Genomic DNA, 13601 nt, shown 5'->3' with positions numbered 1-13601 from the left:
AAATATATCTGCATGATCATTTTATCAAACCTAAAATTATTGATAATTCAGTAATATCATTTAATGTCCATTTTCAGATTTTTCTGTTTTTTTCAAACAAGAAATCAGGCAAGGTTCACACATTGCATTTGGATATTTTGTCTCTTTAAGTAGTGTGATAATTATCTATTACTGGGTAACAAACTATCTCTAAAACTTAGCAGCATAAAATAACAAATTTGTTATCTCACATAGTCATCTAAGGGTCAGCAATCTTGGGATGACTTAGCTCTACGGTTCTGGCTCAGGATCTGGTGGGGGTTCCAGTCAAGCTGCCGATTAGAGCTCCAGGCACCTGAAGGCTTGATGAGGGCTGGAGGAACTTCCAGGATGGCTCCACTCACATGACTATTGGTGGGAGGCCTCAGTTCCTTGTCACGGGGACCTCTCCACAGGGTTGTGTGAGTGGCCTCATAACACAAGAGAACTGATAGCGAGCAGAGAGGAAGCCATGATGCCTTATATGTCCTAACCTTGAAGATATACACTCATTTCTGCCAGGTTCTGTTTGATAGCACAGCCTACCCTCAAGGCAGAGGGAGTTGAACTTCACCTCTTGAAAGGAAAAGTCTCAAAGAACTTGAGGACATATTTTTAAACCACCACAGTTAGTACTGCCATGATCTATTTAAACTGCTCCTTTTTATATTCTGTTATTTTGACTCCTTGGTTCTGGAAACAGTAAAGAGGTATATATGTTTTGGGAGACAGTGGCCACAGAATCTTGGGGTTGATTATAAAAGGCAGGGAAAGAGGAACTGGTCTGATTTAGTGAATGCAATCGCTGATGTCTCTAGTAATTTTTCAGGGAGAGATAACAGGTGCCATCCCTGTGGCATGATAAGGAGTCATCATCCCACACACTCCGAGCCACAGAGCAGGAGCAGAAGTGTTCCTAGATGGCCTGAGGGATCCCCAAAGGATCCTTGGGTTGCAAAGGTTTACACAGGCTGCTTGTTCCAATGTGGCACTTTTCGTTGTGTGTTAAAGGAATTATTTTCAGTTGGTCAGCATGGATATCAAAAAGTAATTTTATCCTCACAATGAATCATGCATGTATCTGCCTAACCCTCCTGGTCTGTGTGGAATGCCAGGTCACTCTGATTGAGGAATTCTGAAATGAGGGATGGTTTAAGAAAGGGCTTCAAACCCATTTAACAGGAGAGCTGGGCTTTGAATTGAGGGCAGTTTAATGCTGTCTGTACGCATGACTTTAGAGAAAAGCCTGTGGGCTTGGTCAGCGTTGCTAAGTCTCAAATGAGCATCCCTTCCTCAAGGGATGGAGTCTGCCCTTTAAGTAGTGATACGTTACCGCAGATTCGCTGCCTCACACTGTTGGAAATTTGTGTTTGCACACAGTTGGGAGCTGTGGCGGAGCAGGAGAACTTAATTTCCTTCTGGTAAGACACTTGGAGATTCCCACTTAACGTGTGAGCCTGTTTTCCTGTGGACTTCAAACACTGGCCTCACAGTGCTTCGGTGCTTCAGTTTATTATTCCCCCAATTCTTTTTGTCTCAGGGGTTCATGTGTTAACTTAATAGTGTCAGAATGTTTCTGGCATTAGTTCTTTCTTCTGTTGGTGACAGGTGTCATCACAACAGTATTCCAGATTGCTCTGGGTGTAGTGCAGCAGTGACCACGATTACCATGAGAGGGCGCTTCTGATTGGGGTTGGTTTGAAAGGCCTTCATCAACCCTCTGTGGGAAAGGTAGTGAACTGACCTGCCCTGTTGTCTTCTTCCCTTTAGGCCTGGCAGTCATGCATTCCCAGAGTACCAATCAGCTCGATGTGGGGAACAACCCCCGTGTGGGCACCAAACGCTACATGGCCCCTGAAGTTCTAGATGAAACCATTCAGGTGGATTGTTTTGATTCTTACAAGAGAGTTGATATTTGGGCCTTTGGACTTGTCTTGTGGGAGGTGGCCAGACGTATGGTGAGCAATGGTAAGTATCTGATCGCATGTAGTAATGTCCTTTTCCAAGTCGTCTTGATTCTACGATCTTTAAAAGGGCAAAGGAAATATTTAAGTCCACAATGCACCATGAATCATACTTATTCCTTGAATCATACATCAGGCTATCAGCATCTATATTTGATTTATGGCTAGTAGGTGGAATGTAATGGCATTATATTTTAGCTACACAAGAGGAAATGATGGTTGAAAAAGAAGAATATTTTGGGCTGGGACATCTGCTCCTAGCGCTGCCTCCCCAGTGCCTCAAGTATAAGCCCCCAATAAATGCTTCCTGTCTCTTAAAAAAAAAAGAATATTTCTGGAAAAGACTGTTCTTCAGCTTTTCTTTTGATTGGTCCATATTTCATTCTTTCCTTTCTCCATCTTCCTAGTCTCCCTTTCTTCCCACCCTCCCTCCTCCTCTTCTCTTCTCACAAGTGAGGTTTAACATGAAAGAATGCTTGAGTAAATCGAAGTGTGAATCCTGCTAGGTTAGATATTTTTACTTCCTAAAGTTGGATTATTGAGAAAATAACGCTCAGGTTGCACACTCAGAATTCACTTCTTTGTGAGAAGCAGTCTGTACCTTCTTAATTAATGAGGTTTGAATTCAGGAAGTCCTGAACAGGTGGTTAATGCTGGGCCTCTTAGAAGTACGTTTTCTGAAATGGTGTTGTCATAGCAGTGAGAGAAGCATAGGTCAATCATTTTTAACCTGTGACTCATACAATGAAGTCTTACTTACTCTTGTCTTTCGCGTGTCCCCAGTAGCCACAAGTACGTTGTTGAACTTTACTAGAAGTACATTGTATTCTGAAAGAACTAAGTATACTGTTCCAAATTGCACACGCCCCAGCTACCCACAAAGTGGTTATTATAGCGAGCTCTCTTGACTCACCTAAATAAACTTCTTCTTCTGAACTGGAAGTCTTATTTCAGAGGACATGTCTGAAATTGTTGCAGAAAAACAGGAAAATGGCATATATTTAGATGAATACTCATTTTCAAAAGATACTTTCCCCTCCTAGCACCTGCTGGAATCCTGGGTTTGAAGTATTAAATAATGTGCGAACTCTCAAGGACTGAGATTCTTGGGGCAATCATAATTTTCCTGAACAACATAACCAGAGAATAGGAAGTTCTTTGAGGAAAGTTGAATCGGGGTAATTTAACATAGCTTTCGTGTGCAATAATTAAAACTGGCATGCCTTCACGGTAGCTGCTGAAGCTGCCGCTTTTCCTTTTTTCTTTTTTCTTTTTTTTCTCTAACAGCAAAGCCTGTCTGGCTTTGATACCCTTAGGGAATTTGTTAAAAGCAATGTTTCAGATTAAACATAAACATACATGCATCGTAACCGGACAGTTCTTTTAGTTTTTTCTTTTCTTAGTTCTGATGGAGCCATGAACATTTTCTTGGTAATTGTTTCTCAATCATTGGGAGCTTACTGACTTGCATTTTGTGCCATTCAAGTGCCTTGAGAATTATCTGCAACAGGGAGATTGTTTTGCTGATTTATGAAGTTCTGAACTTTGCCTGGAATTGCACATCGGCTTCATTTGCCTACCCCCTCACCAATAATCTTTGAGCATCTTGGAACTGAAAATCTAATTGTAATTAGTTTATTTTATCAAACAACTTAGAGACGGATTGGCATCATAATGAACCATGCAACAGGGAACCTGCCCCAAATTAAGCAGAAACGAATATCCCAAGGCTAGGACGGTGGCAGTCCGGCGGTGGGTGTGCTGGAGCAGCACCAAGCAAGCCTGCATGACGAAAGCCGAACTTGGCAGAGACGTGGGGTTTGGGCTTTGTAAGAATTCTTGTTGCAAACGTGTTCCCTGTGTTACAGGCATAAACCCAAGTGGCTCTTAGAAGCTTAATAGGAGTCCATTTGAAATTAGAATCATCAGTTTAAAATTTAGCTCAACAAATGGTAGTTTGCATCATCTGTTTAACATTATTTTGGGGAAAAAAATCATGAGGAGAGAAAGACTATTTTGGTGGGTTTTTTTGATTGATTTCCTCTTATGTCATCATTTAGGTGGTTCTCAAGTTCCTAAAATTCTGGTGAGTCGAGCTTCTCTTCTGTGTTGTGGTTTGAGTTTTTGGAGGAGGTAAGGGTATGTTGTGTCTCATTTTAAATCAGTGTCCCTTGGCAGTGACTAATTTGATATTTTCCTGTCTCTTTTTAGTCCCCCTTTTCCCATGAGTGTTCACATGTGCACGCACTCATGCACACATGGAAATCACCTTATCTGAACTCAGAGTAGGTTTGCATGTGGGATTGAACACTTTCGGGTTTATTATTAATATTTTAGTTATTACTACACCAAAACAGAAAGAGAAAATCTGCCCTTAGTTCGAACATCTATATGCCTTTCCACTTCTCTGTGCACCCACGTGTATGTTTCTGACTCCATTGTAATCATAGTATATATACAGTTCTGTATCATCTTTTTTCATTTGAGTGTGCCTTTAACGTTAGTCTGGTTTTAAGTGGTCACGTGATATTTTAGTGGCCACTTTCATATTTTAGACATCCCGTCTCCTCTACCTGGGGCATACTAGTTCATACAACTTTTTCACTTGGGGAATTAATTCTTAATCCGAAAACAAGTAGACCTAATAGGTCAGAGTATGGAGGTTTTTATGGCTTGATACATATGCCAAATTGCTTTTCATAAGAGTTGTACTAATTTACAATATCTCACTCACCCCAGGGTGTGATGTACCTATTTCACGTTCTTGCCAGCTTTAGGAGCTGTCATTAAAAGAATATATATTTTTGAAATTATTGCATATAAAACGTACCTCATTTAAATATATGAATATCTTATCTTAGGAAGGTCATTATAATTATGCATCCTTTGAGTTTCCGAGCCCATGATAAAAATTGATGACCAGATAGTTCTCCTGGAGCAGTATGATCCTCAAGTGAACCATGAGTATAAAAATATGTTGCATTTTGTATTTTCATTGGAATGTTACATTTATTTGCTGCTAATAATAAGCTTCATGCTGTTTCTGTACAGGAAATGAGAATTAAGTCCATTTGCACATCTGAAAACTTCTCAGTAGTGTCTTTTGGAATTTACTTCTTATGTTTAGATTGACACTGAATTTGGAATTGGTAGGAAGGAAAATGGTTTTCTCATCTGTCCTGTGTGAATTTTCTGTATCAATGTAAGGCAGGGGTTGGCCTGGATCAGTAGTTCTTTAAAATGAGTGTGTGTCAGATTTTTCTAGAAACACAGAATGCCCCGCCCCAGAGTTTCTGATTTAGGAGGTCTAGGGTTGGACAGAGAGCTTCCCTTTCCAACAGGGCTGCAGGTGATCCCCACATTACTGTTGGGTCAGGGGCCATAGTCTTGAGATCTCCTGTGAACATGGAATCAGTCAGTCTTCCCGGGCCGGGAAACAGACTGCCTCCAGAATGTGGACAGTCTGTCCCAGCAGGATACCCATGACTTGTTTCTGATGTAGATACTTGCTCTCTCTTGCATGCTTAAGAGGGGTTCATTTCTTTAAGAGTCTTGTATATAGACCCTGGCCTTTCTAGATTTTTTGCTACTTCTCTGAGAGTATTCTGGCAGTATTCTTCTTTTCTTCTTTTGATAGTTCTGCGGATACATTTGTGTCTGGTTACCTGAGTTCAGTGTGGTGTGAGGACAGCACCTTACAGGGGGGTTGCATAGGTAAATGGGTACATCATCACTGTCAACTTGTGACATTTAGCTTTGGTCTGATAGAAGACCTTTAGTAGCCCCTTCGAAGCATCCCCCAGTAGCGTGTTACCTCTCCAGGATAGAAGCCCTTTCCCTGGAGCATCAGCTTTCAGTGTTCTGCCTTGTTTGTATCTCTGTATGCAGAAGAAACCCCATAGTTGTGTTGTTCTCGTACTGTGATCACCTGCTCATGGATTTCAAAACCAAATAAGATCATCTCCATCACCCATCCTCCAGCATATTTTTGTAGTGTCATCTGGGCAGAATGAGCCTCTGTTCACCTCCATGCAGCTCACAGTCTACTGTTACATATTTTAACAGTTTTCATTGAGATTTAATGTCATATAAGTTTGTCGTTTAGGTGACAGGCACACTTCACTATCGTCAATACACTAGCAATTTTGAAAAGGCACTATACCCAGATTGGAGAGGCAGACACATTCCGAAGATAGGATAGATACTGTTCCTTTATTGTGTTTGGGTGCTGAACATCTTGTTGTGACACATTTCTGTCTTCCCTTGCTGTGGCTTTCCTTGGGGCCAGAGCACTGCTCCTAGAAGCTATCGAGTGGTGCCCTTTGTGTGCCACTGCCCTTGGGCCCTCCCAAGGCGGTGCGATGTCATCCTTAACATTTCAGGCTGTGAAATCATACTCTCCGACTTGATCACTTACATCAGTTTCATCATCCAAAAAATATTGGTGATGATAATATTCACTTTAAAAAGCTCTGATGATGAACTGAGACAATGTATGTAAAGCATCTCGTGTGTCTCTGGCACGTAGTGAGTGTTCGGTGATGGGGCCATGGGTATGTACTGTTCCATTGAAAATGAGTGTCGGGGGGCGCCTGGGTGGCTCAGTCGGTTAAGCGGCCGACTTCAGCTCAGGTCATGATCTCGCGGTCCGTGAGTTTGAGCCCCGTGTCGGGCTCTACGCTGACAGCTCAGAGCCTGGAGCCTGTTTCAGATTCTGTGTCTCCCTCTCTCTGACCCTCCTCCATTCATGCTCTGTCTCTCTCTGTCTCAAAAATAAACGTTAAAAAAAATTTTTAAAAAAAATGAGTGTCAGAGGACAATGGTGTGCTTGTGGACCTCAGTTGGCCTTCCCTCACCTCTCTGTATGTTAATCCTTCACTCAGATATTACATTTGTTTTTCTCTTCACTTCCCATGAGAGTGCTGGGTGGACACACTCTTGTTTCACCATTACTGGCTTTATTTTGCGATGGACTCCAGTGTTAAAATGTATCTCATAAAAAAAATCCTTGCTGGCCCGGCTGCATCTTTTAATGGGGTGAAGACTAGGAAATATTTGTTAGAATGGGTTTTACCAAGTACGTGTGTCAAAAACAAATTTATTCTAAATAATCCTTGGGCTTCTGTTCCTAAGCACAGTGCACTTGTATATGAAAGCCATGACAACTTATATTTTCTTTAGCAAGTTAATATCCACTATATTTCATGATTTCATCTCACTAGGGTATATTAAGTTTTGAACAAAGGGAAGAATAATCATATTAGGAAATTTTTTGAATATTCATTCATTTCTTTCAGGTGTTTTGTTTGGTTGAGCCTTTAATTAAAAGTGGCTGGGGACAGGCATACGGAGGTGGAGTGGGAAGGAAGGGTATTTTCCCACTGATTCCTAGAATTTCACGTCCCTGGTGTAGAGATCCAGAGGACGGCAATCATGCCCTCATGACAAAATAACCTGAGTCAGGCAGAACTTCATTGGTTCAAGTAACAGTGTGTTAAACCTTGTAACAGCCCCAGCATTCAGTGAACAATACATTCTTCACCTCATAGGAGACCCCTGTAGTGCCAACTATTTGGACCTTCTGTGGAACTGGTCTCTTTAGGTTTTAACACTGTGCCAGATCTAAGCCCTCTAAGTTCTAGCTTAGAGCAGGGCTCTGTAGCTCACCGACACTTTTTGTCCCCCTCCTCTGACAACTAACTGTGACGTTAATGTATATTGCTAGTAGGGCCTCACTACACAGTAACCTACAAACCATTTGCTATGTTACGTTGATAAGAATCCCCAAGATAGCAGTTACTTTTAGAATTCTAACACAGATCTCTGAGAACAGAGTCAGTCTTGACTTGAGTGACGTGCATGGTCCCATATGCCTGTGGATTGCAGTACGGGAGGAGGCATGGACCTGCCACGTGTATACTCTACTTAGCAGGGAACAGAGCTGTTCTTCCAACCCGCTTCCTGTTTCAGAAAGGAGTACTTGGCTGTGGGGTAAGGCAGGGCTTCCCAGTGAGTATGCGGTGTTAGGTTACAGAAATGCCAGAGGTACTGATTCTCTTAAACCTCCGGCAGGGGGACGGGGCCCACGGGGACCAGAACCCCCTACACTGTCGGCACCTCTAATTCAGCAGCCTCATCCATTTATCTGCTAGTAATGTTTGATGGGGGCCATGGCACAAAAAATGTTTGAAGTCCTCCCGTTAGGAATAAGTGAGACGACACACATCTTAGAAATACCTTTTTGAATCTTGGAAAACAGAGTTCACGGAAAGGCATTCTTTCCGGTGACACTAATTTATACACGTATTACTTCATGCTTTTTTCCATACCAAAATGGTACCTTTACCATTTTTTTAATCTTTTTCTTTTCATTGGAGTTTTTCAAACTTAGTCTTTTGAGGTCTAGCTGATACACAATGTTACATTAGGTGCAGGTATACAACATAGTGAGTCAAGTCTGTATGTTGTGCTCACATAATTGTAGCAACTCTGTCACCATACAGCACCATAACAATACCACTGACTGTATTCCCAATGCTGTACTTTCCATTCCTGTGACTTATTCTGTAACTAGAAACTGTTACCTCCTTTTCACCCATTTTGCCTCACCCCCTTCCCCTACAGTACCCATCAATTTGTTCCCTGTATTTATGGGTCTGTTTCTGCTTTTTGTTTGTTCATTCGTTTGGTTTTTTTTAGATTCCATGGTAGATAAATTCATCTGGTATTTGTCTCTTTCTGTCTGACTCACTTCATAGCGTAGTACCCTCTAAGGCATCCATTTTGTTGCAAATGGTGAAATCTCATTTTTTTTATAGCCGAGTAATATTTCCTTGTGTACCTATGTATGTGCACAGAATGCCTTTCTGTGAACTGTTTTCCGAGCATCAAAAAGGTATTTCCACTATGTCTGTTGTCCCACTTCTCATTCCTAACAGGAATACTTCAAACACATACATAGAGTCCTTACCCATCCCTCTGTCAACGGACATGTGGATTGCTTGCATATCTTGACTATTGTAAATAATGCTGCAATAGGTATCGGTGTGTATAGATGGTTTTGAATTAGTATTTTCATTTTCTTGGGGTAAGTACCCAGTAGTGGGATTACTCAACTGGATGGTATTTCTCTTTCAAATTTTTTTGAGGAACATCCATACTGGTTTCCACAGTGGTTGCACCAATTTAGATTTCTACCAACTGTGCACGAGAGTTTTGCTCTACGTCCTTCACAGCACCTGTTTATTTCATGTGTTTCTGACACTAGCCCTTCTGACACGTGTCAGGAGATACCTCATCGTGGTTTTGATTTGTATTTCCCTGATGATGAGGGATGTTGAGCATTTTTTCATGTGTCTGTTAGCCATCTGGGTGTCCTTGGAAAAATCTATTCAGGTATTCTGCCCATTTTTATTCAATTTTTTTGGGGGGTATTGTCTAAGTTCTTTATATTTTGGATATTAACCCTTTATTGGATGTATCATGTGAAATATTTTTTCCCATTCACTGAATTCCCTTTTCATTTTGTTGGTTTCCTTCACCGTGCAAAGCTTTTAATTTTGGAATCATCTCAGTGGTTTATTTTTCCTTTTGTTTTTGTTGCCTGAGGAGACAGATCTAGAAAAATGTTGTTATGGCCGATACCCAAGAGATTACTGCTGATGGTACTTCTAGGAGTTTTATGGTTTCCGGTCTCACTTTTAGATCTTTAATCCATTTTGTTTATTTTTATGTATGGTGTGAGAAAGTGGACCAGTTTTCCCAGCACCATTCATTGAAGAGAATGTCTTTTTCCCATGGTATATTCTTGCCTGCTTTGTCATTGATCAATTGACCATATATGTGGGTTTTTTCTGGCTGTCTATTCTCTTTCATTTATCACTGTGTCTGTTCTTTACTGGTGCCATACCGTTTTCATTATTACAGCTTTGTAGTGGGTCTTGAAATCTGGGAATGTGATACCTCCATTTTTCGCGCTCACGATTGCTTTGGCTCTTTGGAGTGTTTTGTGGTTCCACACAGAACTTGGGATTATTCTAGTTTTATGAAAAATGCCATTGTTATTTTGCTGGGGATTGTATTGAATCTCCAGATTGCTTTGGGTAGTACAGACATGTTAACGGTATTAATTATTCCAGTCTGTGGTATATCTTTCCATTTGTGTCATCTTCAATTCCTTTGGTTAGTGTATAAAACAGAGTTTTCAGAGTACTAGTCTTTCATCTCCTTGGGGAAGTTTATTCCTAGGTATTTTATTCTTTTTGATGCAATGGTAAATGGGATTGTTTATATTAGTGTAGAGAAATGCAGATTTCTGTGTATTAATTCTGTATCCAACTTTACTGAATTCATTTATTCTGATGGCTTTTTTTTTTGGTGGAGTCTAGGGCTTTCTATATATAGTGGTATGTCATCTAAAATGAGTGACAATGTTACTACTTTCTCACCATTTTGGATGCCTTTTTTTCTCTTTTTCTTGTTATGGTTAGGACTTTTCAGTAGTATGCTGAGTAAAAGAGGCAAGAGTGCATATCCTTGTCTTATTGGCTGTGAAGATCAGTTTTGTCCATGAACCACTTCCCATTTTCTCACGTGCCACTCTTGAAGGAAATGCTGTATTAGCTTATAGTTCTCTCAGAAGCCAAAGGCCAACCATTCTAATTTTTATTAAAATGGCCTCAGTTTTAAAGTTCTAGTCTTTGAAAGATTTCAGAATTTTTGTAGGAGTTAACAGGAGCTGTCCATGTGGATGCAGGTGCAAGGGACTAGGTTCTCTTCACCTGTTATCTGGATTTCAGTTGTGACTACCCAAGTTGGAGAACAGTGAAGAGAGATAGTGAAGTGAGCATACTGTGACAGGAGATTAATGCAGAGAAGCATATTTTATTATGTCATTGTTGGCTTGTTGGGAGGAATTCTAGAATATAAACAGGGCATTGGATGTTAGCTTAGCTTTGCCATTAATTACCTGTGAACTTGGACAAGTAGTTTTCCTGTGTGGTCCTCAGTGTTTTCTTCTAAAGGAAAGGAGGACTGTGATGTAATCTACATGATTCTAATATCCCACGGTGTCTCTTCACCTTACCTTCAGATTTTTCAGAGTACAGCCAGGTCCATTAGGGATTATGGGGTGAATTCATTTAGCAGACTTGACCTTAATTGACATGAGTCTATTTATAGCCTTTATGTATCCCATTAAGTGGGACTATTTGTATATTTCACTACAGAAATGTGTTTGATGTGGGGTATCCCTCCGACTCTGCTAGTGTGTCACATAAATATGGTGTGTGCCTCTTACCTTTAAAATGTAAAAAATTCCAAATTCTGCAAACACAACTAACCTCAAGGGTTTTGGATAAAGGACCATGGATATATAACCAACATTCACTCAAGTAATATGTATGCAGTGTGTATAATACACGAGGTACTTTTTTAGGCTCTGGGAAGCAGTGGAACAAAAAAAAAATATGTATGATTTTAATATTTCTTTAATAGATTAAGCCACTATGGTTGAGGTATACATGGAGGTGATTGAGTATAGGGAGGACGCTGAATTGTTCTGGGATTGTGGTAGCAAGGTGGGAAGGTCTTCTTGGAAGATAGAAAGCATGAACTGAGTCATAAGCGAGATGAATAGGAGCTAGTCAGTTGTACTAGTCTGGGCAGACATGTAGGTGGGAATGAGAAAATTTGATGGTGATAACAATCGGTATCCTGGGCAAAAGGAAGCACCGTGGGGAACCTAAAGGTGCCCTGGTGCTAAAACTGCAAGCCACTGCGGTGTGGCTGACACCCAGATGGGTGAAGGAGCACTGTGGTGGCCCATGAGCAGGATCCCATGGAGACATAATGAGCTTTTCCCACAGTTTTTCTCCCAAGGCTTTTGCAGGAGCTGATGCGATATGGTGGATGGCTAGCAGGGGAGGCTTCCAAGCACAGATACCTGTAGGTCCCAGAGACAGCTGTCAAAGGGGGAACAAAATGGTTCACTAAGGCTTTGGTGGGGAGGATCACAAAGGCGGCTTTCTTTCCAGAGGGTGGTTTAAATGCAACTGTGGCATTTCATGCTTTTTGGAGCACTGTCTAGGACATTCTTCTTGGTCTGTGTATCAGCTTTGTGATGTGTGAAGGTGTTGGAACCAAGGCATGGCAATTAAGGGGTTTACTCAGAACCGTGCAACAAATGAATGGTAGGGATATTGGTTGGTAAAGATATATTTGCCCCACAGAATAGAAAAGTTCCAAATAGGCATATGCCCAGGGGGGAAAAATTAGCGTATAAATCAGATACATATGCCAAGGGTTGTGGGGGAGTAGGTTATGAATAATTTCTGGTTCCTTTCTTGCCCTTCGAGTCACGCCAGCCACCTTTCATAGGAAAGCAGGGCCTGGCTCAGTTCATCCTTCCTCGACTACTGTTTCCTATGCTCCTGTTCTCCTGCATTCCTGTGCCCTTTGTTGTGCACACCACTCGTGTGCCACTCAAAGTATTTTGCATTTTTAGTCACTTTTCTTGCTGTCTTCTGCTGGCTCATAATTTGGCACTTGTTCATCGAGTGCTATCTATAAAGGGACTTACGAGTTCACTTTTTTGCCCAACTCCCCAGATTTCTGCCAGAAATGAGGAGCACTTGTAAATAACTTCCCACCTTGACAACACATCATTTTAGTCTGCCCTTGACCTCTTGCTCTCCCTACCACTATGTGCACCTGACTTCAGCCACAGGGAATTCTCCATCTTTGCAATGGGTAGGATCCTTTGTAACCCTTTGTCTTCATCACCACCACCACCACCACCCCCCGCCATGAATGTCCCCTGTTAGGCCATGTTTCTCATCCCCATCCTCTTCCCTGCCTTGCAAACTGCTGATATTTCTAGGTCTGCCCGAGCCCTAGCTCTTGGAAAGCCTACTGATGGCACCCAGTTACATTTGGTACTGAAGCCACACAGCTGTTTTTTTCCTCTAAGACTGGTTGAGTACCATTTCCTTGCATCTTCTCCATGCTCTTACTGCTAATGCTAGTTTGTAATTTCTCGTATTTCCCTTTCCCTTTATTCTGGGCCTCATTGCCAGCACTGCATCTTTTTTATTTTTGTATCCCCAGTGCCAAGCACAACCTCTGACTCAACCATTTTGATCCCTTAAACTATGCGTGCCAATTTAGGAACTAGCATGTACAAATATATTCTGAAAGGCAAAGATAGTGGGTGAAAAACATCTTTGAGCTTTTACAAGATTTCCATTATCCAAGGAAAGAGAGTTTGTCCCCATCTTACACTGGATTTTGAGTTCCTCGACAGTCAAGAGCATGTCTTGCACTTTTATCATCCTCAACATTTAACATGGTGTTCTACACATGGTAGGTACGTAATGTACTTTCTATTCATTGAAATGGTTGTTTTCTTTGACCAGAGGAGTTCCACATGACTGCCAGAGTTTAATCCCGGATTTATTTGGCACTGGTCATGCTTCTCCACAATGAGATGGAGAAACCATCCACAATTGACCAGTGGTTGAAGAAAGAGAGGTGTGACTAAATCCCAGGCATAATCAATTAAATGATCTTTTTAAATTTGATTCTTTTTGTTAAAACATGGGACAGTTAATGGATTAAGGT

At 41.3% G+C, this 13601-nt stretch overlaps 1 protein-coding gene and 1 long non-coding RNA gene across 5 annotated transcripts in view; one reads left to right on the top strand and one right to left on the bottom strand.

Annotated features, from left to right (window-relative positions):
* ACVR1 (activin A receptor type 1) overlaps positions 1-13601 on the top strand; it is a 140390-nt gene that overhangs the window by 109995 nt on the left and 16794 nt on the right. For all 4 annotated transcript variants that reach the window (XM_023259334.2, XM_019838131.3, XM_019838129.3 and 1 more), the window contains exon 8: positions 1789-1986. In XM_023259334.2, the coding sequence (XP_023115102.1) occupies positions 1789-1986 (198 nt within the window). The remainder of the gene's footprint in view (positions 1-1788; positions 1987-13601) is intronic.
* Positions 9497-13601, bottom strand: part of LOC123379156 — a 107418-nt gene continuing 103313 nt past the window's right edge. The window contains exon 3 of the long non-coding RNA XR_006583228.1: positions 9497-11944. This is a non-coding gene — a long non-coding RNA (uncharacterized LOC123379156). The remainder of the gene's footprint in view (positions 11945-13601) is intronic.

Source organism: Felis catus, chromosome C1, assembly GCF_018350175.1.
Source record: "Felis catus isolate Fca126 chromosome C1, F.catus_Fca126_mat1.0, whole genome shotgun sequence".
Lineage (NCBI taxonomy): Eukaryota > Metazoa > Chordata > Mammalia > Carnivora > Felidae > Felis > Felis catus.
This window is presented reverse-complemented; position numbering and strand designations above follow the sequence as displayed.